This window comes from Orbicella faveolata, unplaced genomic scaffold (genome assembly GCF_042242905.1).
Source record: "Orbicella faveolata isolate gen_17 unplaced genomic scaffold, um_ofav_v1 contig_35, whole genome shotgun sequence".
Taxonomy (NCBI): Eukaryota; Metazoa; Cnidaria; class Anthozoa; order Scleractinia; family Merulinidae; genus Orbicella; species Orbicella faveolata.
In genome coordinates this window covers 9,046,402-9,072,436 of record NW_028301564.1, presented here as the reverse complement: position 1 = coordinate 9,072,436, position 26,035 = coordinate 9,046,402, and the positions used below count along the sequence as shown (strand labels likewise).

The window sequence follows — 26,035 nt, the reverse complement described above, 5'->3', positions numbered from 1 at the left end:
AGCAGTCATTTTAAACAAGGTGAATGCAAAATATGTAAAAAAAATACTATGTAAATAATAATATCATTTTATCCCACATTTCAACTATTTTGCTGCTTTTGAAAAAAGTGCCTGGACTTTTTCAAAATTTTGCTGTAGAATGCAGTATATCATGGGTTTCCATATCAAGGAAACTGTGTTTTGGTCATGCTATTCATTTACCTGAAAAATTTGGAGTATTTTTTTTGGCAACATTTCTGAAACACTTCTTGTATTGTGAAAAAGTCATGCAAAAGGTAACTGTTGAATATCGCTCTTCGCTCTTGCGATATTTCAGCAATATATCGACTAGTAATAATCATGGATTAGCTGAGTGCATTCGAGTCAGTACAGTTAAAAGCATTGGATACTGCCAGAATAATTATATTGTCACACTACGTTCCTGGTTTTGACATTTGCTGTGTGTAATTTTGGCCAGTATCATCCACCATACTCTGACATAATGTTCTGTACTCATTCTAGCCATGCAAATTTGCAAGGGCAAATCTGCAGTTTTATAGGGCTGATGTGAAACAGACTTAAAGAAAACAATCACCACCGCCGGTACCATGAACATCCTATGGAATTTAAGGCTTTCACTTAGGCAGCCCCAGGCTAAGTCTCCATTGACATCTCCAGGAAACAAATCTCCTTTTAAACAATGATTGCAATAATTTCCAGAATACTGATATGTAGTACACTGTATACAGCGGTTATTGCCATGTGCGCACGCTCATTAACGTATCCTCTTGTGTCTGCCATCTTGAGTTACAAGCGTGTGTTCTTCCTCTCCAAAAACATAACATTTCTGTCAAGGAAAAGGTTGTTGTTATTCATCGTGGTGGATGCAATAATAAAGTGTATTATCGTTTGTCTCATGATGTAGTTACTTGAGATGTAGATCGCGACGTTTCGACTGCTTACTGCTAGTCTTCTTCTTTAAGCCTCCACCATCGCCAGTGAAGAGATCCAGGACCACGAGATCATGGTGTCTTTCGACGTAGAGTCACTGTTTACCAACGTACCTATCAAGGGCGCCGTACAAGCCGCGCTACAAAAAATGGAGAACGATGCAGGCCTGGCTGACCGCACTACACTTACACCAGTTCAAATCGCGGACCTCTTGAATTTCGTATTAAGATCTATGTACTTCCAGTACAACGGATCGATTTACGAACAACGAGACGGCACAGCCATGGGGAGCCCTGTATCCGCGGTTATTGCTAATCTCTACATGGAGATATTTGAAGAACAAGCAATAGAGTCCGCACCTTGCAAGCCTAAGATCTGGAAACGCTACGTAGATGATACTTTCACCATCCTGGATCGGGATAGAGTTGACGTCTTCCTGCAACACCTGAACAGTCAACAACCATCAATCCGTTTCACCATGGAGATCGAGAACAACAACAAGATCGCCTTTCTCGACACGTCAGTTCACAGAGAACCTGATGGCCGCCTTTCCACCAGTGTTTACAGGAAACCAACACATACTGATCAGTACCTAGCGTATGATTCACACCACCCTCAGTCAGTAAAGCGCGGTATTGTGAAGTGTCTGTACGACTGGGCTAAACGTCTCGTCACCAAACCATCAGTAATCGCTGGAGAGAAGAAACATCTGTCATCTGTACTTGTTTCTAACGGATATCCCTCCTCTTTTGTACAGAAGATCACAAAGGCATGAACAACCCCAAGAAGAGAGCCTGTCGCGGAATTTAAATCCACCGCCGTTTTACTTTATGTCCAAGGAGTTTCGGGGTCTCTCCGCCGCTGCCTAGAACAACAAGGCATTCGCACCATCTTTAAGTCTGACACGACACTGCGGTCACACTTAGTGTGACCAAAGGACACCGTCAACCCGGCTAAACAAGATGGTGTTGTCTACAGGATTCCCTGTGAGTGCGGCAAAGTCTACATCGGGGAAACAGGGAGATCTATGCAGGAGAGGATCAAAGAACACGACAGGGATATACGACTCGCCCGTACCCAGACCTCCGCCGTTTCTGAACACACCCACGAGACCGGCCACTATCCCATCTGGAATGAGGTCAAGTTTATTGATCGAGATCCTCACTGGTACACACGTAGGGTCAAGGAAGCTATTCACATAAGACTTCACCCTAACAACATCAACAGGGATAGTGGAATTGAAATTCCTGAAGCATGGATACCCATGATCAAGAAACACAACAACAGGAGAACGGTACAACAGTGTACCACTGAGGGAACAGCTACTCGCCGGAACAATGGAACAATAGGAGGATCGAAATGCACCAATCGTAGCCGACCTTATCGCCTGAAGAAGACTAGCAGTAAGCAGTCGAAACGTCGCAATCTACATCTCAAGTGACTACATCGTGAGAAAAACGATAATACACTTTATTATAACATTTCTGGTGACGAGGATGCTGAAATATGGCCAGCTTAGGGAAGATTGAAGAGTTTGACCCTAAGAATACAAATATCGACCACTACTTGGATCAACTAGAGCAATATTTCGTGGCAAATGAAGTCGAAGCCGATTCTTCTACTTTGCATCGATGTAGAGCCATTTTGATTTCAGTCATTGGCGGGAAAGCATATGACGTTCCAGCAGACCTCCGCTCACCGGCTTCTCCTTCCTCCAAGAGTTAGGCTGAATTAAAAGCCATTTTAAAGAAGCAGTTTGCCCCAAAGAGATTGGTTATCTCCAAAAGATACCGTTTTCACACCTTTGTACAAGCGGAAAACACCAGTGTTTCTGAATTTGATGCTCAACTTCAGGGCTTGGCTTCCACATGCAACTTTGGCACCCATTTGCCCAAGGCCTTACACGATTGGTTTGTGTGTGGTCTTTGAAGCAGAGCTGTTCAAAACAGGTTGCTAACAGAAGATGTCAATTTTGTGCGAGCTCCACAAATAGCTCAGGGTCAAGAAGATGCAGAGAATGACATTGCTCAGCTCAATCCCCAACTTTCCAGTTCTGACGAAGTGCACAAGGTTTACAATACCCAGGGTGATTGCCATAGGCCTTTTTACAAAGAAGGAAACAAGCGACCACCTAAAGTACCACCTTCTTAAGGCAATCAACAAAATTCCACCTGCTTAAGTTGTGGTAAGCTGGGACATCCACGATCCAACTGTAAGTACAGAAATTCTACTTGTCGTAAATGTAAACGAGCGGGTCACATTGCTGAAGACTGCATGAGCAAATCCACCAGAGTGAATGCAGTGGTTGAAACAACAGAATATAATCAGCCAGCTGACCTCTTCTTCATGTCTCTTTATACCATTTCTGCTGGTCAACATGGAATTGAGGTTCCAATTAAACTGAACAATCTGTCTGTGTTAATGGAACTTGACACAGGGGCTGGTATTTCAATTATTTCTGAGGAGACTCACGCTAAATATTTCAAGGGCGTACCCCTTGAGCCTAGCAGCACTGGTGACCCCATTCACGTTCTTGGTCAGTTCGATGTCAATTCCAGATACAAGTCCCAGTCTGCAGCCCTTCCCCTCACCTTTGTTGCTGGTGCTGGACCCTCACTTCTGGGGAGAAATTGGCTCACTGAAATTTGTTTGGATTGGAACAAAATCTTCCGTATTCATGTTACTGAGACTACAGTTTCATCTGAAGTCACTCAAAAGCTGCATGCCGTCATTCAAAACCACTCAGATTTATTTAAGGATGAACTCAGAACTATTAAAGGACTGTCTGCCAAACTTAAACTGAAAGAGGAGCTTTCACTAAAATTCTTCAGAGCCTGAACTGTGCCTTATGCACTCCAGCAAGCAGTTGAAGAAGAATACAATCGCCTGGAGTGAGATGGTATAATTTGTAAAGTTGAATTCAGTGATTGGGCCACCCCAATGGAGCATGTTCCCAAGTCTGATGGGAGTACTCGGTCCTGTGGAAACTACGCCATCACAGTTAACCCTCATTTGAATGTTCCAAGTTACCCAATTCCACTACCAGAGGATGCCTTTCACAAGCTCAGGGGCGGACAAAAATACACAAAGCTGGACTTGAAGAGTGCATATCAACAGCTTACCCTTGATGAAGAGAGTCAGAAGTTTGTCACCATAAACATCCACCGTGGCCTCTACCGCTATACCTGTCTACCATTTGGCATTGCATCATCATCCACAGTCTTCCAACACACCATGGATGTCATCTTGCAAGGGTTAGACCAAGTTGCTTGTATTCAGGATGACATTCTCTTCACTGGGAAAGATGATGCTGAGCACCTTAGCAATTTAGCACATGTATCAACCTGGCTTGAAGAGTAAGGTCTGAGGCTTAAATTGAGCAAATGCAAATTTATGCAAAGGACTGTGACCTATATGGGTTACAAACTCTCTGTTGATGGCATCTCTCCAACAGATGAGAAAGTTGAAGCTATCAAAGTCTGCCCCAACACCAGAAAATGCTTGAGATACAGCTCATGACAAGACTCTCGCAAAGGTGTTGAATTTCACACAGAATGGTTGGAACATTCAGGAATGCCATGATCCAGATCTCAAACCTTACTTCATATGATGTCATGAACTCTAAATTGAACAGGGCTGCCTTATTTGGGGATTGAGAGTTATCATCCTTCCAAACCTGATAGAACCAATTCTGAAGGAGCTCCACTGGTCTCATCCTGGAGTGGCCAGAATGAAGTCCATGGCTCAGAGCCATGTGTGGTGGCCCAAGTTAGATGCTGATCTTGAGCAGATTACCCATGCATGCCTGCAGTGTTCCAAGACACGGAACGCACCACCTGCAGCACCCCTCTGCCCATGGACATGGCCCTCTGGCCCTTGGAAGAGAGTCCACGTTGATTTTGTCACTTCTGAAGGGAAACACTACCTTATCCTGGTAGATGCGTACTCTAAATGGCCTGAGGTGGCAGGACCTATGAGAAGCACTGATGTAGCAGCTACTATCAGTGTCCTTTCCAACTTGTTCACAAGATATGGATTCCCAGAGAAAGTTGTCAGCAACAATGGACCCCCCTTTCAATAAAAAGAATATGGGGATTTCCTGAGGCTCAATGGCATACAGTGCATGTTGGTGTCACCATACCATCCTGCCGCCAATGGCCAAGAAGAGCATTTCGTTCAAACCTTCAAGAAATTTCTGCAAGCATCAGAAGGAGATGGAACTTTACATCTGCATATCCAGAACTTTCTTCTCTCTTATCGTAGCACTCAACACGCTACAACTAGCACCACACCCACCAAACTATTTCTGCAGAGGGAACTCCGCACTCGACTATCCTTGGTCCATCCCGACATCAGTTTGCATGTCACTAAAAACCAAACCAAGATGAAGACCTATTACGAGCGACACACCAAATTCAGGACACTCTCACCCGAAGACAGAGTTCTCGCAAGGGACCACCTCTCCAAAGAAAAGTGGCGCACAGGCACTATTATTACACAACACTCTCCAGCATCATGCTGCATCCAACTGAAGGATGGCCGACTGTGGCGCTGTCATATTGATGACCTACTGGAAGGCCCCCTCCAGAACCAGACTTCAGCACCACAAGTGCCCACTGTCATTAAGGCTCCACCTGTTGTCCTTCAATACCAGTAGTGTCTTCAGACCTCCTCAGAACCGTACCCTAAGTCACTGCCTCTACAGAATCCTTAAACTCCTCCCAACAGGCAAACAGGGAACTTCAACCTATGGTTGAGCAAGCTGCTATGCAAACAGATGCATCTGGACCTCAGCCAGTTCCAAAAGTCAACGTGACACCTCAGCCGAGCCTTCCAGTTCTACGCAGTTCGTCTCATGTCATTACAACTCCAAAGAGACTGATTATGGAAATTTAAGGAACTGTACCTTGCTTGTGGAATGCTCACCGAGTTTTAAAAGGACATTGCTTATGACTCTTAACAGAGTTCAGAGACCTATTAGAGACATTATTGCTTAGGACTGCTTAACTCCTGTTTAGTTTCCTTTTTGTAGTTGTTCTCCTTGTTATTGAGAACTAACCTTTGTTGTACAGCCTGTGCAGACTTTAAGGAAGGAGGTGATATGTAGTACATTGTATACAGTGGTTATTGTTACGTGCACATGCTCATTTAAGTATTCTCTTGTGTCCACCATCTTGTGTTACACGCATGTGTTCTTCCTCTCCAAAAACATAACAAATACATCTAATATTTGCATGGAATCTATCACTGAGCTACATAGATTTTCAGAATAAATATTACTCTTGAAGCCCAATTTATGTTTGCTGATTTTCATGACCAACTCATATTTTGATAGTGTTCACTTCTACACCAAAAAAACACTTTACTGTAATTCTTGCACAAATTCATGACAAATGAGGTGTTTGGCACACTATTCATAAACGGGTATGCTAAATTAGCACACACAGGATCAAGATGGCTTATTTAAGCTGAATAAATGAAGGGCCAAAATATTAAAAAAATATCAACAAAAAAAACTGATAAGAAATCAAGAAATGAAACGCATTAATTATTGACTTCAGAGGACAAAACGAAAAAAATTTCCATTCTTGTATTACATATAACAGCCAACATTTGAGAAAATAACGGAAAATAAAAGTGAAAGACACAAGTATAAACCAATTTGAAAACAAGAAATGAAATAATTTCTTCGCCGCGCGACGAAATATTACAGCGCAGCGAAAGAAAGATGAAAGTTGTAAATCAAAAACAGGACAAAAATTGGCTAATTAATTTGAGATCAATCTTCTTTCAACTGTGTTAAATTAGTGGCCACTTAGTTCTTTTCTCGGCAGTTCTGTTGTAGCTGAATAAGACTCCGAAAAATATATTTGAATGAAACCAAATAAATGCGTGGAGGTCAAAGTAAATTAAATATGCAGAAATCAAGCGTGCAAGTTTCTGTTCACTTTTAAAACCTAAATTCCTAAATACACAGAACCAAATAAAAAGAAATGTAAAAGGAAGTTCAATAACAATAAATTTTCATTCACACTGAGGCAAAGAAACCCATGTAAAAGCAAAAAAAAAATGTTCAAAATTTTCGCAGACGTGCTTCACTGCACACCAGCATGTTCAAATTAATTCTTCAGGCTAAAGTGAAAGCTTGAGTTTTTGCTGAAAACTTCTCCAGCTTTTACAGTCATTTTATCGGCTGTAGCATCACCAATCATTCCAAAAGTTGAATTCAACTTCAAAGTAATACTGTACATTACTACTTTGTTTTCTAAAGTTCGGGAAACTGCTTAAAATCCACGATCGATATGCAAAACTTACTTGAAAGCGTACAACCAATCGTCATGGTTCAAGGACTCTGCACTCGTTGATCTTCCATTCTGAGGCCACCTGAACATTGATGTGCATTTTTTCCTTTCTATTTTAAATCTCAAAGCAGTAATTTCTCCATGATAGGAATGAAACAAGACCTTTGAAGTTTACAGATTTGGCCCGCAACACGGCATTATTATTACCTACCAATTCCCAGCAGCCAAAAAAATTTCACATGAGATCGAAGCCATTTGTTTCACACAGCTAGCCAGCCAGCCAGCCAGCCAGCCAACCAGCCAACCAGCAAGTCCAAGATGGCATCCAAACCCTGAAATCATCTGGAGTCGCAGAAAATCGCAGGACATAAACCTGCGGGAATGACCTGATTAGTATGCGTTCTCCTATCATGGTACACAATAATATCATGGTGATATATTGCACATACAAGCAACGTGTTGCAACGATAATTCAAGGAGATATTGGCGCTTCCCTTCGATACCTTGCTGATATATCATGCTTGCAAAATATCGCCACAGCGATATCTTGTACAGCGCGCAACAGATTCATTATGATATATCACTCTACCGAAATATCGCCATAGCGATATATCGTAGAGCAAGTGAAAACTCCTTGTAGTGCATGGTATTTCAAAGAGAGTTTTTCAATCAACAAACTGAAACAATAAGTAAAATGTTGAGACCTGGTTTAGCTAGCCTTAGCCGCGATTGTTGCCCAATTTGAATCCAGAATGAATTGAGGAAATGGAATTGTAAGCTATATTTATAAAAAGCTATAATTTGTTGAGAAAGAAGTGCAATATCTATTGTCAAACTTTCCAACTTATGTTTAAATGTTAAAGTAAAACCAACAACGTTTGAGACGCTGAAAAAAGTTGAAGACGCAAAAGCAGAGCAAGACAACGAGAGCCTCAAGTGCAAAAAGTGCATGCAATGAACAACGCTTCCACCTGCGTAATCAAACAAATATATTTAGACTCAATGGCTCTTTAACTATGCAAATGCATATAAAAAGGTTTTACAGGCAGTTCATACTCTACTCCGCTTGATCTTTAGCTACCAAAAATGGAAAGAAAATTGAAACAGTCACTTGACTTCCTTATTTCAACGTGTTTAGTTCATGTTTTTTTAAAGAAAGATAAGAAACTTATTGTCTGAAGCATTCCAATCCTCGTCGGAAAAATGAAAAAGGAGAATTATAAAAAAAAAGAAAAAGAGAAAATGGTATCTCCGGTTTTATTTATTTCAATTCTTATTTTTTTCGTTCTTCATTTTCCCAGGTGATATCAGTGATTTTTTTCTTTCTTTGTTACCTTTTGAGAGATCTTAGAAATAAAGAAAAAAATATCCAACGTAGAGTCATAATACCACAAGGACAGTACCTCGTCTTGTCCGCTCAACAAAGTTAAGCCCTGTTCAGTGGGATTCCCGCTTGGATGGGCTACCAAATACGGATACCCTGTGTTGTAGTAACTTCCTTTTTTTTCTTTTTTTCTTCAAAGAATAACTAACTTGGCACAGTGTAATTGACTGTAAAACAACAAACTGGTGATGAAGATCACAAGCTCGCTGTCAATGGAATCTTCAACCTCCTCTGCTTTGAGGTCTTGTTTAATGCTCTGAAGTACAGCAGTTTTGTCTCGGGTGTCTGGCGACTTCTCGTTTTCTGCCGAAGATCTTTTTGAACATCTACTAGGCCCTTTTGCAGTCAAAGGAGATGAGATACATGATCGCGGATAACATCAACCCAGGGAATTAACTGCTTTTAAGTTGATAATCTTATGTGAGAATTTTAAAGTAGGAGTAACTGGTGTAATGGTTATTGGGTTAGTGACTTCTTTGGCAAGGCCAGATACGATACGTATTTTATATACCCGCCCAAAAAATATGGAAGTCGATGAAATTGCTGGTTGATGACAATCGATAGGAATCAATAATAATCGATGACAATCAATGGCAATCGATGATAATTGATGACAATTGATGACAATCAATGGAATCGAAAAACAAAATTTTTGTTCATCGATTTCTGATATCAATCGATTAATTGTTATCGATTATCAGTTTCATTGGTTGATCAGCCCGGATCAACTAGGGCATTGTCAACATGGCATGGGGAGAGAGGGATTGGGGAGACTGAAATGAGCAATTACAAAATACCCAAGCCTACAAACACCCATGTCATCTTACATCAAAGGTGACCTCTTATTCCTCTGGTAATTTGTGAATACATTTCAGACCTTTTTGAAAAAGTATTTTGGAAATTGGTGAATTGACATATAAGCTTTGGTGAAATGATCCAGGGAATTGGCGAATCAACGTTAGCGAATTGATCCTTGGCAAACTAATACATGTTGGCACAACGACAGGTTACCATCAGAAGTGATATATTGCTAAGCTGCAACAATAATTTTCTGGGCAAAAACAATAAATCAATAGGCTGCATCATTGGGTGAAAACAATAAATCGCTCTGAGCAAATGATAAGTCGCTCGGAGCAAATGATAAGTCGCCTGGTGCAAACGATATTTCACTTGGTGCAAACGATATATTGCTCAGTGCAAATGACAAATCACTCTGTGCAAACGATAAATTGCACAGGACTCAGCAAAATATCGTGATGTTACAACAATAGCTCTGCGACATCTCGCAGTATATTGTTTCAAGCAAAACATCATTCAAAAATCGTCAATATATCCCAATATTCGTAGATTATCGTTTGCATTACTTTTTCACAATACTGTATGTAGTTATTTGCAAGTTTTAAGATTTGGTAGCAAACAGAGGACAAATTTTTTTTTTTCACTTATCTCAGACAAGTACATTATGAAGCCAAAAATTGGCCAGCTTCAAAATTTTGGGGGGCTTTTGAAAAATTGGAGCTGATTCTGAAAGCAAACCAACATAGTGCTGTGTTGCTTAATACATACATACAGGGCAAAAATCACTGGAGGTATCATCAGCAGCTTACAAAAAATAGCTAATGCAATCATTTTAATATTAAATATGATTATCATGGTCTGTTATAGTAGTAGGTAACAGTATGGAGTAACAAAAGGACTGAGTATTTAGTGTCTCAAAACATCAAACACAAATCTGTGACTGCAAAAGCCAGTGTAGACTTGCTTTAAAGTGGAGATGAAACAAATTAAATAAACTGTTTCCCTTAGGAGCAGTCATTCAGTGTTACATGTTTTATAATTGAATCAAACAATATGAAAACCTTGCTGAGAGATAAGTCACCCTGTTCTACTCCAAGGAAATCGTAAATGGCCACAACAGCTTCAGCCGGAGTCCTTTCAGGTGCTTTCTTTTCTTTAGGCTGTGGTGGAGGTGCTTCACTCTGTGTACATGTACAACATTACAACATTATTACCAGTTGGGATTCTTGTTTGTTTATGTTATATTTGAGATATTTGTTTACTTATTTACAGTGTCCCCAATTAGCAAATTTAAAAGTGCTAAATACATTTGACACTTAAATAAAGTTATTATTATTATCATTATATGGCAAACAAATTACACGTAACAATATTTTATTTTTTGCAAAGAGAAAATAGAGTGCTTAAATTTTTATGAACCAGTTATCAAGATTGCCTCCCACCCCAGCCCTGTAACCAGATTGTAACAAAGAACATAATTTTTTTTGTAGGTACAAAAATAATAAAGGATAGTTGTCCCCACAAGGTTTTGGCCTCAAGGCTAAAATCGTTGGAGGTATCATAGGAGTCCATTCATAAAGGAGTTTAATGATGTTTATATATCATTAAAGATATACAGATGTGTACATACAGAATACATCCCAGTTGAACAGAAAGATGCACAAGGTGGTGTCAGTTAGAACAATTTAAGTGTGCTAGGTGGTCCCTGGAAGAGAGGACCAAGGGATTGGTTGCAGTTTTGTCATGTAAATCCTTGATTGCACTCCCATTCATACAATAAGTATTTATTTATCAATTTCTGTAATAACTATTATATAATGCATTCCAGTCAAACAGTTACATGTATCACCTATACATGTAGCAAACATCAATATATCTTCAAGAAATAATACTCACAGCACCAGGGATTGGAGGCAAGGGCTGTGAAGTTATGAAATGTGATGATCTCACATTTTGTGTATAACCTCCACCTTAAAGAACAAAGATGGAAATGAATAATGTAAATATAACAGTTTAAAAAGGCTAAGTGAGAAATCAAAGATAAATTTTCAATTCAATTACCTGACTGTATTTAGTGTTTATACAATATGTCAAATTATTCTCACAGTTTGATTGGTTTTTACTTATGATCAATTGGAGGACAGACGCATATAGACGACGTCATAAACATTTTTTTGACTTTCTTTACTGTTATAAAACAAATAGATTCCATGTTGCCATGCATCTGTTCAGTAATTGATCACAGAAGACGTCAAAATGTGGTAAGACCATCAGAACAAGAACATCAGTGACACACAGTGGACACTTGGGTATTACCTTGTGGGGATCCATATTAGCAGTAATCAGGTCATATGACATGATAACTATAAAATCATGACTATAAAATCCTAGAGACCTGTATAACAATGCAGCAACTTGCCCAGTGGATGTGTATGACATGATTTTCTGAATCTAATTTGAAGTATCTTGTAATGAGTTCATTTTTTGACTATCCACTAGTTGTTCCTTACTTCTATAGAACAAATGGGATGGCAGTTTGAACACATTTTTGTTGCACGTCATTTACATTTCTACAGAACAGTGTATCTTCCCAAACGTCATGCAAGTTTGAAGTTTGCTTGAGAAAAATTATGTATATTCATGAAACAATTGGCACTGACAAATTGTGAAGTTGTCTTGATCAAGCTGCGATCCAACAGGGCCAGAAACATGGAACGAATTCAAGATTATTCAGTGCAAATCGACCTCAAAATTATTTAGTTTCAAGAAATCCTCTTTCTCTTAGTTCTAAAAGAACACAATACGGATAAATATGCTCCGCAAAAAGGAATTTTAAGCCCATACATGGAAAAAGCAAACTTGCACATGTATGGCTCATGACACTGTCCCTTCAAGGTATCAGTATACCCCAATATAACCATCATTTGTTGGTGCTGCTTTACGGTTGGACATCTGATGCAAACCTCAGTAAAGTATATATTTTCTGAAAGCTTAAGAATTGCAGATTGTGACGGCATATTTATTAATATCAAAAAAGTTAAGGTTTTGCAAATATAGTGCTCTATTTCCCAAAGTACAGAGGTTCATTAATCAAGTTTGTTTCCAATCAGTTTTGAGTGAGAAGACATGATCAACATCACTATGTCTTCTTGGCACCTTTCTTTAAAAAAGTGTCAGAAAATTTTGATTACTTGTCTGGTTCATTTTTGACACGCAGTTAAATTTTGAGAGTTGATAAAACATGCATTCTCTTCACTAACTTAGTCACAACTTTTGAAAGAAGCAAAAACTAAAAGTTCCCCAACACCCTTTTATGGCCTGCCAACCCGTTGACAGCTATCAGTTAGAGGTAATTACTGCAAAGAAAGGTTTTTCGTTTATAACTTTGCTTAGAAGCAATCTTTCTTCAACGAATTTTTTTAAAATGAAAGATCAATAGGACCCTATCTCTGGGGAAAAGTAGACAAAGACCTTCACAACAAAACAAGCCTTCGTGAATTTAAAAAAGCAGTTTGGGCCATGAACCTAACAGATGTGTTGGACGTAAGATGCAGCTGCTATGCTTGCTCAACATAATAATAATACAACCAATTTAAGTAATCATGAACTTATTTTTTAGCTAGTTAGACCTATAAAACATATTTTTAATTATTAACTACCTATATATTTTATATAATATTAGTATTTTTATATTTTATATTTGTATTTATGTTAGTGTCTCCAATTAGTTATCTTTAGCTAAACACGCCGACACTCAAATAAAGTTTATGTATGTAAAAGTTTATGTATGTATGTAATAAGATCTATCTGAAAAAGCAAAAAACATTTTTTTTTTTGAAAAGTGGTCAATTTTGGGGTATACTGATACCTTAAAAACATGCTTGAGATAACAAAGGAAAGAAGTATCTGTAAGTGATCTTTGCATGAGAATGTTATTGACTTTTTTGATGACAGTTCATAATAAAAACACACCACTCCGAACAAAATTTTGCACCTATAAAATGCTGTTTGCTTAATTACAAGTACAGCTTGTAGGTTAATCTGGCGTTTCAACTTGTAGTTAGATCAACGACTTGCAAACATTACCGATTATGAAACTGGCAACAATCAGGCAGATGTGAAATGGGTAATGCAAAGGTAAAATTGTAAATTATTACCCAATGCAGAGCCACACAACACTAGTTAAATATAATTTTATTAAACCCTGAAAGAAATTCTCTCAAACCACCTAGCTCTAGAAAGGAAAAGGGAAAACAACACAAGGCAAATCCCAAAAACTGTTTCTACATTTAGTGAAGCAAAATTTCTGAAAACTTCAATGACCTTTTGCTCAATATATAATCTCACAGCAACACATGATCTAAGCCAAAACTTTGCATAGTAAGCTTATGATAATTCAATCAAATATGAACCACCTTGATAACCATTTCTCTCTTGTGCAGCAAAGGACTCCTTACAGCCTTGAGTACACTTGTCTTTGCCATCACAGCACGTCCACTTGTTGATAAATACTCCAGGGTGGTATTCCATGAGAAGGAACTTGTTACCACGGCACTCTTACATCAGCAACAAAATAACACTTAAAATTTCTTTGAAGCTAACATTAGATAATAATGTAACTACATGTAGTTTATCTTATAGAGGTGGTAAATGGTAAATGATAAATGCTAGACTTTGCAAGAAGGTGAGGCTAGCATTTTCCTATGTGAGCTTGAGACATTTTGACTTCCCAAATTGCAAGACGGAGACTTCAAAGTGTTTTAAATGTGAACTTGAAACAAACAACAAGACAAACAAACAAACAAACAAACAAATCAGGTCTTTGAAAAATTTGAGACTCCGAGGCAGCTTGGTCAAAATCAAGACTGTGAGACACACCTGATTGCTAGAAAAACAAGACTGCAAGACCTGTGAAATTATACAAATATTTTTTAAGACAACAACAATAATCTTTATTTTCCATCGTTTTAAAATTGCATGTTATTTGGCCTGTGGATAGCAAGTGCTAATCTAGGCGGGCCATTAATCGCTTATGAATATAACTAGATTAATTAAGGTGGCTCCATAGGGTAATCATTTATGGCGTTGAGTGCGTAAGTGTTATGTTTTGAATGCTGTTTTTGCTTTCGCTTCCACACCTAGTCCTCTCAGACTTATTACATGTAATAAGCAATGATTAAATGGTGTTTTGCTATCATCTCTGTTAAAATTTTGGGATTTAGTCTTAAATTATAAATGCTCAAACAAATGTGTTTTTTACTGTTTTTATGGCTTTATTTGTGATTTTCATGAATTTCCTTCGGTGAAATCTTCCAAAATTTTTACATCACATCGCTTCCAGTGGGATACGAATTTTAAACAAGAAAAAAGTAGGGTTTGTAAAGGCAATTATTTCGATATTTTCAAATTTATGTCTTTTACTGTTGCAAAAAATCTGGTCTTATAGATCTCCCTGAAAAACAAGCTTGGACTAAAGTAAAATATTTACTACCAATCTTTCAAATTTTACAGAATTTCACCCAAGGAAACTCGAGACAATTCAATCTCAGTTTTGCTTTTTTTGCTCATGTTGACATAATAAAAATATCGAAAAACACTGTTTTCCTTTGAGCACATACAGATTACTTCCTCAGCGCTTGCGCGATCGTAAAAACTATAGGGAGCCACCTTAAATAACAATTACAATAACAATTAATTTAAGATTAAAGATATAGTTAATATATTATTATCATTTCTGTATATTAAGACTACTAACATAAAATCAGGGGAGAATAATGAGTGAAGACATTGATTTTAATTACTTAAAAGATCTCAGTTTATTTATGTATCTGTTTATGTGTGAAAGGCATTTTCTTTGTCCAGCATACTTAGTAATTCATTTTTAATTCTAGCTTTGAAAGACTTTTTTGGTAGCACCCTTAGATTGCATGGTATCTCAAGACCCATGGCTTTTAAAGGACCCATGGCTTTTAAAGGACCATTCACCACCTCTTCTTATTATTTATAGATAGATAGTATTGTTGCTCTAACATTACTCTGGAGTTAACCAGTGCATGACAGACAGCCTACAATGCCAGTATACAGACCGTCTGTGCAGCTTGTTTTGATATCCAGCAGGTTTGCTTGATATTGCTAGTATTTGTACGATGGAACAAAAATAGTTCTCTCTGAGAAATTGGTTCAACACTGTGCTGGTTACTACTCCGCAGACATTATCTGGCTAAAGAAACAACTATTTGATTGGCTCTTTATAGCAGCCCAATTTCTTTGGTGTGATATACAAACACCACTGAGTACATAAGGTTTTGCAATGACCAAGAGGTATTTTTTTAGAAAAAAATAGAAACTCCAAAACTGAAAATACATTAATTATATAGGAAAGATTTTGGAACAAATCCTATAACTTAACATGTAAAATGGTCTGCACATACCTTGCCTAATATAAATGATATGAATGATGTGATATTCTCTGTATTGGTCTCAAAACAATTACCTCTGACTGAATCTTTGAATCTTTTTAGTATTTAAAACAGAGTGGTGTTTTGTACTTCTTCTTAGCAGTGTCAGCCATGTGAAATCAGACATGATTACTACCTGGGATGAAAACCAAGATTGTGGTAGGCTCACCAAAACAAGTGCAATCTTGTATCTATCCCAGGCTACACCGCACTTTGAGATGGATGCAAGATGGCATTTAAGGTGGCTTACTACAGTTTTTCTGAGACTCAGCAGCATGCACTACGATTGCCTGCCAGACATCAGTATTAATCATGGGTGCAAAAATAATGCAAGTAACCCTAGGAAGAAACGAAAACAACTTCAGCACTTGAAAGGTGTTACATCACTTTGGTATACATAGCAATAGTTTCAAACTCCATTCAAACATGTGTCTCAGCCTAGGGCCAAAAAAATATGGCAAAAAAAGCTCTTACTATAAATAACCGGTAAAACAGCTCTAATTTACTCTTGCTTTCTCGCATGCGATACATGTCATCACATGAGCACACACTTAAATAAGGGGCATGCGCAATTCAATTCTCAGAAAGGTTGTAAAAGCTAGTCTTTGATCGGGGATTGCTTGAAAACCTACCATACAACCCATGATGAAATTTTCACAGCTAATTTGCAGGGGTGAATCATGTCTAGAGCCAAAATTTTAAAAAAATCTGTAAGACAGATTTTGAGCTATTTTTGATCTCACATTTTCTTAGTTTGCGAAAAACTGTCTCACAGATTTTCATTTTACTTTGCATGAATGTTAAATCAGGGCTAATTTCTTACTCCTGAAATTTTGAGGTGGGGTCATACCGGTAGATTTTGAGAAAAATGTGATTTAACCTTCTAGTACCCAGTCTCTCCTCAGGTCCTTAGTCGTTCCTTTTGGCCATTTGTTGATGTTTAATTTTTCAAGTTTCAAATAGAATGGCAAAAGACTTAAGCAAACAATAAATAGAGAGGGGGAAAACATCTTGGAACATTTTTTAAACAAGGTAGAAGTTGGGCTGTTATAATCCATCAAAACTGTAGTAAGCCACCTTAAGTGATTCAGTTTCTTATCAGCTAGATGTAATTAAATCAAGATTTTATTATTCTATTACTGAAATAAATTAACTTAACTACATACCATCTTGAATAGCCTCTACCCATTCTTTTCTGTCCTGTTCAGTTTTTGCATTTATATAGAGAACTAGGTCATCATAAACAACCTGTATACAGAGAGCACACAACTGTCAGTATTAATCAAAAGCCAAAAGGCTATTTTGCATTCATAAAGCTATTTCAACAATAGGCAAAATTTATCACTCGTTTAAAGTTAGATTTTAAATTTAACTGGCAATGAAAAAATTATTTTGCAACTGTGTTCACATCAAAGGTACATGAGTTAATTTCTTAAAGCGTCTACATTTTTGCTTACAAGTTTACATGTATGTATTGTCATTAAGTACAGTACCAACTGAAGTCATATGCACATCAGCAGCAGGTTTCACGAGGTGGATGCGTGGGCAGTGCATGAGGTTTGCCTGTGCATCCACCTTGGGAAGAACAACAAAGCACGAGACGAAACCTAGGGAATTGTGCGTTATTCAATGACTGCATCTTCATACTTTTAATTGCCTTTGTTTGCTTCATTATTGCCTTGTATTGTTCAGAATTAGACCACAACACCCAAGAGATTTTTGTCAGAAACCCCAAACCAATTAATTGGAAAACACACTCAGAATAAAATCATCCAAAAATAACTGAAAATGTTTACAGCCTGCCGAAAGTGCTTGGCGTCATGAAAAGGTTTTGTTTCGTTCTTAACATCAAAATATTGCATGGTATTTCTTGGTCTGTAATGCACAATTTTAGGCTTGAGCTAAAATATACAATGAAAGGATAAGTGAATTGATAGAATAATAATAATAATAATAATAATAAGTTTTTTGGGCGCATTTAGAAAACTTAATGCGCTTACATTACTATATGAGAAAAAACAAATTAGCTAAAACCTACACAATGTTTCTTATAACAGTAGTAGGTAAAAGAAATGAAATAGTTAATTCAAAATAATATTGTGATCGCTGTCATGTGTAAGCAGCTACATTTGATCCATGTGGTGTCAGTCGGAGCGAACAAAGGAGGTATAAACCCAAACATTGAGCGCGAGAGGCAAAAGCTCCATCAAATTGATGTAAGAAACCTAAGAACATGTCTAGACAAACGAATAGCTTTAGTCAACTCTCCGTGTTTGCTCGAGACATCAACGAATATGATATCTGTGATAAGAAGCAACATACTGTAATTGCAAACATGTCTAATTAAACAGCCAGGCCCGGCGCCACAATATATAATGTAAATAAGCAACAAGTTCACAGAATATTATTTTTCAAACTTTGTCTCTAAAGAGAGCTTAAAACATAACTTGCAATAGAATAGCTGTTGAGCCTAAACAAAGTACAGCACAGAGGTGTCAAATTCTGCAAAACAACAGGCAGATAACAGTGGAAATCATGTAGACCAATGACCTCATTGAAAAAAAGTTACTATTGCACAGTCAAACGGCTCCACTCTACATAAAATTCCTCCTGAAAAAACATGGCATACAGTCCCCTTCAGCAACACGCGAGAAACAAAGAAAGGTCAAGAAATCCAAAATCAAAAGAGAACAGCAAATGCACAAACGCGATGAACTGTAGGAGTTGTGTTGCCCTGTCAACCCCACAGTTTGACACTAATTTTAATTTATGCAAAATAATTCCGAAACATGATAAGCGATGATGATAAACAGATGTCTCTCTCTCCCCAGTTTTTTTGATGGGAGGGAGCGGCTGCAATTTTTCTGGCTAGAGAACTTTTTTTCTATCAATTTCAGACAATTTAAACTTTGGCTAAGTAAGGATGGAATTATTTGTTGTTGGTTGAAAACAAGTCAACAAATGTAATTGAATTAAATGGAAAAGCCAATGAAATTTAACTGTTCCCACGGTCAACATTTCCCTAAGGGATCGAAAGTGCAAGCAGTTGTTATGTAGGTCATGGAAGATAGTGGTAGCATCGAAATACGTAAATTAAGGGGTTTTGTCCTTGTTGAAGCAAGGAAACTGAAAATGTTTGAAACTGTATGAAAATTACTAGGTAAAGATGATGTGAAGATCAATAGAAGAACTGTTGCGAAGAAGGACCAATTTGTCCATTGCAGTCAAAACAAATACTGGTCGTACTCCAAAACTTCACTGGCAGCACCTGGATTCCATCGATCAAAAACTTGAGGAAAACGATGAACTGAACTGTCAGTTAAGTTGAATTAACCTGCAATTTACCAGAAAAAAGGGTATGGTGCCAGTGTTAGCTAGCAGTTGAGAGAAAAAGGAGAAAGCAAGCCGTCTTGATTTGATGTCACTCAGTCCCGTTGAATTAATTGAAGGGGTGAGTGCAAAACCATGCTAAGTGACGATTTGGGTGAAAAAAAAAAATTTCACGAAAGGGCTTGAATTTTTGCATGTGGTCTTCAATGTAATAGAAAAACGCAGCCCTGTATTTTTGTCACTGGTTTTTGCTTCATTTTCGAGTTATTACATATGCAAAAATACTTGGCTTTTCCAAGCCATGTCTTTAGGAGTTTATTTGTTGAACAGCAAACAGGCAGACTGTTTATAGTGTATGAAGTCAAAATCAAATCTCACAGCATATATAGAGTGGAAATCTGGAAACAGATTGTTTACATCAGTTATTGTGACGTAAACACAACATGTGAATTGATCGAGCGTCAAATGAAATACATCGAACAGAAAAGAGATGTGCCACATTAGAGCTCTGTCAACTAATATCTTAAGCATTGTTTTAAAGTACCTTGTACGCCTGCCTGGTGGTTGAGAGGCATCATAAAGTCTCAATAAACCCGTAAGTCATCAGCACGTTTTAAAGAATCAAAATGTGTTCTGAAACTTCGAAGGCAGCTGATATACCGTAATCGTGTTATTGGCATTCAAAGTCAGATCGAGCCAGGCAGCAAAGTCCAAGAGCAGTTCTTGCCCAAGAAAAATACCCTCTGGTGAGTCGTGGCCCAATTGCCAAGCGTTGCTAGTGTAAAAGTTTGGAAAGCGAGAACTGGTTTTAGACTTATAAAATTTGTCCTGTATCGACTGCCATGTTTCCCGCGCACGAGGTGTAAAGACCCTTCCTGGCATGCATTGCGATCATGTTCTGCGGACGTTTCTCGAACTGGTAACTAGACTGTTTAAACATCATAATGGCCAACAAGTAGCAATCAATTGTAACATAGATCTGTGATCCAGGTTGCGTTGATTTTATTTCAAATCGGCATGATTTGTAGCGTTTTGAGCTTCTGGGATCAGCGGACATGCAGATGTATGGAGACCCGTACGTTGTGCAGAAGGGTTAATCTGTTAATCTGTCAGCCCTATTTATAGAGCATTTTCACGTGAAATCAACATCATTGAGCTTATGCACTGCGTGAAATTACCATTTTGCTGTTTTCTAAGTGAAACTAACATCCTTGACGTCACGCGTTACCATGAAATCAACCATGGAGGAGGAGCATGCGCGGGGCTAGCGTGAGGATGCACACTTTGTGAGGGAGCAATATCGTCCCCAAAAAATCGAGAAATTCTCTGGTTACTTCTATAAAAACTACTATATGCCAGATAAAGGCAAGACCAAAGGAAAGCACGAGAGGAGAACGTGGCTCTGTCGAAGAAGACCAACAAGGATCCAAACGTGCGAACATGGTGGACGCCAAGCTTCAAATAACGTCTAAGGTTAATAATGATGAAGCGTTGTCTGGCGGCAACGAGGAAGAAACCGCATCAAAGGCTAGTGCCGAGGAGACTAATCATTTAGAACTAAAGGAAATGCTGGTTGACATTCAGATTACGGTCTCCAATATTCTTCGTGACAACACAAAACTCACCAACGAGGTCGCTGAGCTACAGAACGCCTTCTTACAACAGAAAGGTGAGCTTACCAACATTAAAACCGCCTTGGCCAAGTCTCAGAAACAACAAGACGATTTGGAAATTTAACTAGCTGCAGCGAGAAAAAAAATCAACGACCAAGAAGCGGAAATCGCAGAATTATACAATCTCCAAGATGCACTGGAACAATATACTAGAAAAAACTCACTCGAAATCCACGGAGTCCCAGAATCCGCGTACACCTCAACCGAGGAGGTTGTCCTTTAGCTCACCGAGGCTTTTGACGTGGATATAAATCCAAACGACATCGAAACATCACACAAGCTCCACAGGAAAGGTGTAAAACCAATTATTGTTAAGTTTCAAAGCCATAAAGCGAAAACAAGAATGTACCAGGGGAGAGCCAAGTTGAAACATGTCCGCATCTCTGACCTATATCCCGACTCAACAGCGGCAACTAGAGCAGAATCAGGACGAATCTACCTAAACGAGAACCTAACATCCTACAGGCGGGATATCCTTAAACAGGTGAACCAAAAGTGAAAGGATGGTCTGTTGACATCCGTATGGTCAATGGACGGAAAAATATTCGTCAAAACTTCCCCGGAGGGAAGTCCGATCAGAATCTATGAAAACACTGACCTGGAGAATCTCTAAGGTAACCACAGTAGTATGATGTACTCTTAGACTTGTGGGTGGGGACAGGAACCAGGTGCCCGAGAGGCCAGAAGGAAAACTCTTAAATAAGTTTTTGTTTACTATTTTTTCTTTTCGTGTTCGCTTTATTTCTTTATTAAATTACCATAATTTTCAGTTTTCTGCATGTCTAATAAGCTAACTTATGACATTACATCGTTAAACGTAAGAGGATTAAGAGAGCAAAGTAAAAGGAGGAAACTTTTTTCATACCTTAAAGATCAAAAATTGAAACTCTATTTTCTACAAGAAACATATTCTGAGGTGAACGATGAAATTATTTGGAGAAATGAATGGGGAGGTAAAATATTCTTTTCCCATGGCACCAAACACAGCAAAGGTGTTTGCATTCTGATCCATCCCTTGGTGCAAGACAAAATCAAGTATTCTTTTAGTGACAAGTTCGGAAGAATTGTGTTAATTACTATTGTTATCAACTCTTTAATGCTATCGCTCTGCAATATTTACGCCCAAAACAATCAAGGTGAACAACTAGAATTTTTGCAAGAACTAAATAATTGTCTTATAGACAAATCAGAACTGACTACACTGATCGTAGGTGGCGACTGGAATTGCACTTTATCAAGAAATGATAAAATTGGTGGCAAGCCCTGGAAAGCAACCAATTATAGAAATTTAGTCCTGACTACTATGGATATACTGGATCTCATGGACATTCAAAGAGAACGACATCCAAAATTGCACAAGTATTCTTACGAATCTAAGGTTTTAAAGTAAAATCCAGGATAGACTTTTTTTGGTGGCCAAAAACTTGACACAATTCGTCAAAAAGAGTGAAATCTATCCCGCTATAGCGCCTGATCATAAAGCAATTTACATATCATTGTCTTTGTCTAATGAAACACCTAGAGGACGCCGACTCTGGAAATTTAATAATTCTCTGTTGAATAATGAAGATTATGTCAACAAAATACATCAAACATACTTTCAAACTTGCTCTTATTACTCCAAGTTAACCGACAAACGGCTTTTTTGGGAGATGCTCAAAATGGAAATTAGAGCAGCAACCATCTCTTTCAGCAAAAATTTAGCAAAATCAACAAATTGTAGGGAAATGGAAATAACACGTTGACTTCAGGTGTTAGATGAGTTCATTTGTAATAATTTTCATTCCCCTGACATTGATCAGGTCTTAAACGAATTTGATGATCTCAAAACAGAACTTCAAACAATATACACCAAGAAGGGAAACGCAACAATCTTTAGATCAAAGTGTAGATGGGTGGAAAAAGGTGAGTGCCCCACCAAATACTTTTTTAACTTAGAGAGAAGAAACTACAATAAAAAGACTATATCTCAACTATGGATGGAGGATGAAACGATCATTAAAAGCAAGACCCAGGTTTTAGACGCTATTGAAAACTACTTTAATGATTTATACACATCAGCATCTAGCGCAACACAGGAGGAATACGGTAGCTTTGTTCAGGAATTGCACCTGCCTAAGCTTTCTGATGAAGAGCGACATGAACTCGAAGGCCTTTTAACGTACGATGAATGTAAACAGGTTTTAGAAACTTTCCAAAATGACAAGTCTCCAGGTGAGGATGGTTTTACGGTAGAATTTTATAAGTTTTTTTTCGAACTGCTAGGACATAACCTCATCGAAAGCTTCAATGAAGCTTATGAAACAAAGAAGAGGCATCATTACTCTTATACCAAAGGACGATGGCTCCCTGTTAGATTTATCGAACTGGCGACCAGTAACTTTACTTAATGTTGATTGCAAGAAAGCAACTAAGGCCATAGCTAGGAGAATAGAAGCTTCGCTGCCAAAGCTAGTAAACTCGGACCAAACCGGGTTTATAAAAGGGCGCTATAATGGGGAAATATCCGCCTCATAATCGACATTATGGAATATACTAAGAGGCATAACATCCCAGGCATTCTAGTGTCTCTAGACTTCAGAAAAGGTTTTGACTCACTTGAATGGCCCTTTATAATGAGAACACTGGATGTCTTCAATTTCGGTACGAGTATTCAAAAATGGGTTAGCACCTTTTACACCAACATAGATAGTGCAGCATTAAACAATGGTTTTTTGACAAACTGGTTTTGGCCGACTAGAGGAGTCCGTCAGGGGTGCCCACTATCCCCGTATTTGTTTATTCTTTCAGCAGAAATAATAGCCAATAAAATCCGACAAGACCTACTCGTCAAAGGAATTGAAATATTAGGAAAAGAACTGAAATTGAGCCAGTATGCAGATGATACAAATCTTTTGGGTGCTGACCTGGCCTCTGTCGAAGAGGCCTTAGAAATAATCGATAACTTTGGTACGCTAGCGGGCCTTAAATTAACCCGGAGGAAAACAAAAGCGCTCTGGTTGGGAAAATTGAAAAATGATAAGGGCAATCCATTACAACTGAAATGGCTACATAACCCGGTTAAAATCTTAGGAATCCATGTTTCCAACGATGAAAAGGGAAATAACCAACATAATTTCAACCACAAGTTACAAAAATTGCAAACAAATCTGGACCTATGGAGGGCACATGACCTTACACTATTTGGGAGAGTACTAATCATAAAATCTCTGGCACTATCACAACTCGTTTACTCAGCATCAAACCTCAATGTACCTCAAGAAACAATACCAATAATCAAAACAAAACTGTTTAGATTTCTATGGAAAAACAAAAAAGACAAAATAAAAAGAGAAGGGCTCTATCAAGATCGAGATAAAGGGGGTATACGTATGATCGAGGTAGAAACTATGATAAAGGCACTGAGGTTAGCTTGGATTCCGAGACTTTTCGTACCGGGAAGAAAAAACTGGAAAACTGTTCCAGACCATTATCTAGGAAAATATGGCGGTCTGAGCTTTCTTTTAAGATGTAACTATGACACAAAATATATTGATGGTTTGCCATCATTTTATAAAGACATTTTAAAGTTTTTTAATGAATTGAAAACCTTGTATAACTATGACAGAGGACAGGATATGATCGTATTCAATAACAAAGAAATCCTCGTTGGAGGGAAGCCCATTTTCATCAGTGAATGGCTTAGCAACAACATTCTTTTTATACAAGACCTGTTGAACAGCAATGGCCAGTTTATGTCTTATCAAGAATTTAAAAACAAATTCGCTTGCAAAACAAACTTTCTCCAATTTTATCAAGTTGTAAGTGCGATACCGAAGCATCTAGCCACAAAAGCGAAAAACACATTACCACCAGAAAGCGAACCATACATCGAAAACAACCCCCTTTTCCAACTAGACGACTTGACAGAAATTAACTTGGCCAAAGCCAAAACTAGGGACTTCTATTGTTTAATTAACAAAAAAATTCACACAAGGTGTCAAACTGGCCCAACGAAATGGAATCAAACCATGCAGTTGGATGGGGAGACATGGAAAAAAATATTTTCCTCGCTGAAAAACATTTGTAAGGAAACAAAATTAAAAGAATTTCAATTCAAACTTATTCATAGAATTGTTGTACATGTAACAAAAAAGGAACTTTTTAGATACGGAATCAAAACAGATGATGAATGCCTCTATTGCGCTGAACATGATTCAATTGATCACACATTTAATGATTGCGAATTTGTTAAGGGCTTTGTTAAAAATGTCATTGACTGGTTTAATGCTGTCAATAATTCGAATTTTAGTCCAACAATAGAAGAAAACTTATTTGGCATCATGCCTGGCCCATACGATAAAACATTATTAAAGAAATTTAATTATACGATCTTGTTTATGAGATTCTACATCTACACTTGTAAGATGCAAAACAAAGCTATTCATCTCTCCACTTTTGTTGATAAAGTGTTAACCAAATACAGAATAGAACATCTTTCTTAATAATTAAATAGGAGAAAACACCCCTCCTCCAAAGCATTATAAGTGACATGCACTTGTATACACACCTATTTCACTTAAATATTATAATTCGCACTAGTAACAATGCAAATACTCTACTTGTAAACACACTTATATTATATTAGATTAGATTAGATTAGATTATAATTAGCACTTGTAATAATGTAAATACTGCTCTTGTGACAATGTAAATACTGTACTTGTAAACACACCTACATCACTTATATATTATAATTAGCACTTGTAACAATGTCAATACTGTACTTGTAATCACACTTATATTACCTATACACAATAATTAGCACTTGTAACAATGTAAATACTGTACCTGTAAGCACATGTAGATAACAAATAAAAAAAAAAAAATCAACAAACGAATAGTTAAAAAATATAATAATAATAATAATAATAATAATAATAATAATAATAATAATAATAATAATAACTTTATTTGAGTGTCTAGTCTTCTAGCTAGCCTTAAGCTTACTAATCGGGGACACTGTTAAAATTAAAATAAAAATTTAAAAAAAAAAAACATTTTAACCTATTTAGACCTGAAATCAACATCATTGAACTTATACGCTGCGTGAAATTGACATTTTGCTGGTTTCTAAGTGAAACCAACATCCTTGCCGTCACGCGTTAACGTGAAATCAAC

At 37.7% G+C, this 26,035-nt stretch overlaps 1 protein-coding gene and 1 pseudogene across 1 annotated transcript in view; one reads left to right on the top strand and one right to left on the bottom strand.

Annotated features, from left to right (window-relative positions):
* LOC110062387 (tyrosine-protein kinase BTK-like) overlaps positions 1 to 26,035 on the bottom strand; it is a 68,956-nt gene that overhangs the window by 28,993 nt on the left and 13,928 nt on the right. Inside the window, exons 3-6 of the mRNA XM_089273506.1 lie at positions 17,039 to 17,120; positions 13,830 to 13,970; positions 11,311 to 11,384; positions 10,476 to 10,595 (exon numbers count right to left, since the gene is read on the bottom strand). Coding sequence (XP_089129632.1) covers positions 10,476 to 10,595; positions 11,311 to 11,384; positions 13,830 to 13,970; positions 17,039 to 17,120 — 417 coding nt within the window. The remainder of the gene's footprint in view (positions 1 to 10,475; positions 10,596 to 11,310; positions 11,385 to 13,829; positions 13,971 to 17,038; positions 17,121 to 26,035) is intronic.
* On the top strand, positions 1,121 to 2,295 carry LOC149103125 (uncharacterized; annotated as a pseudogene).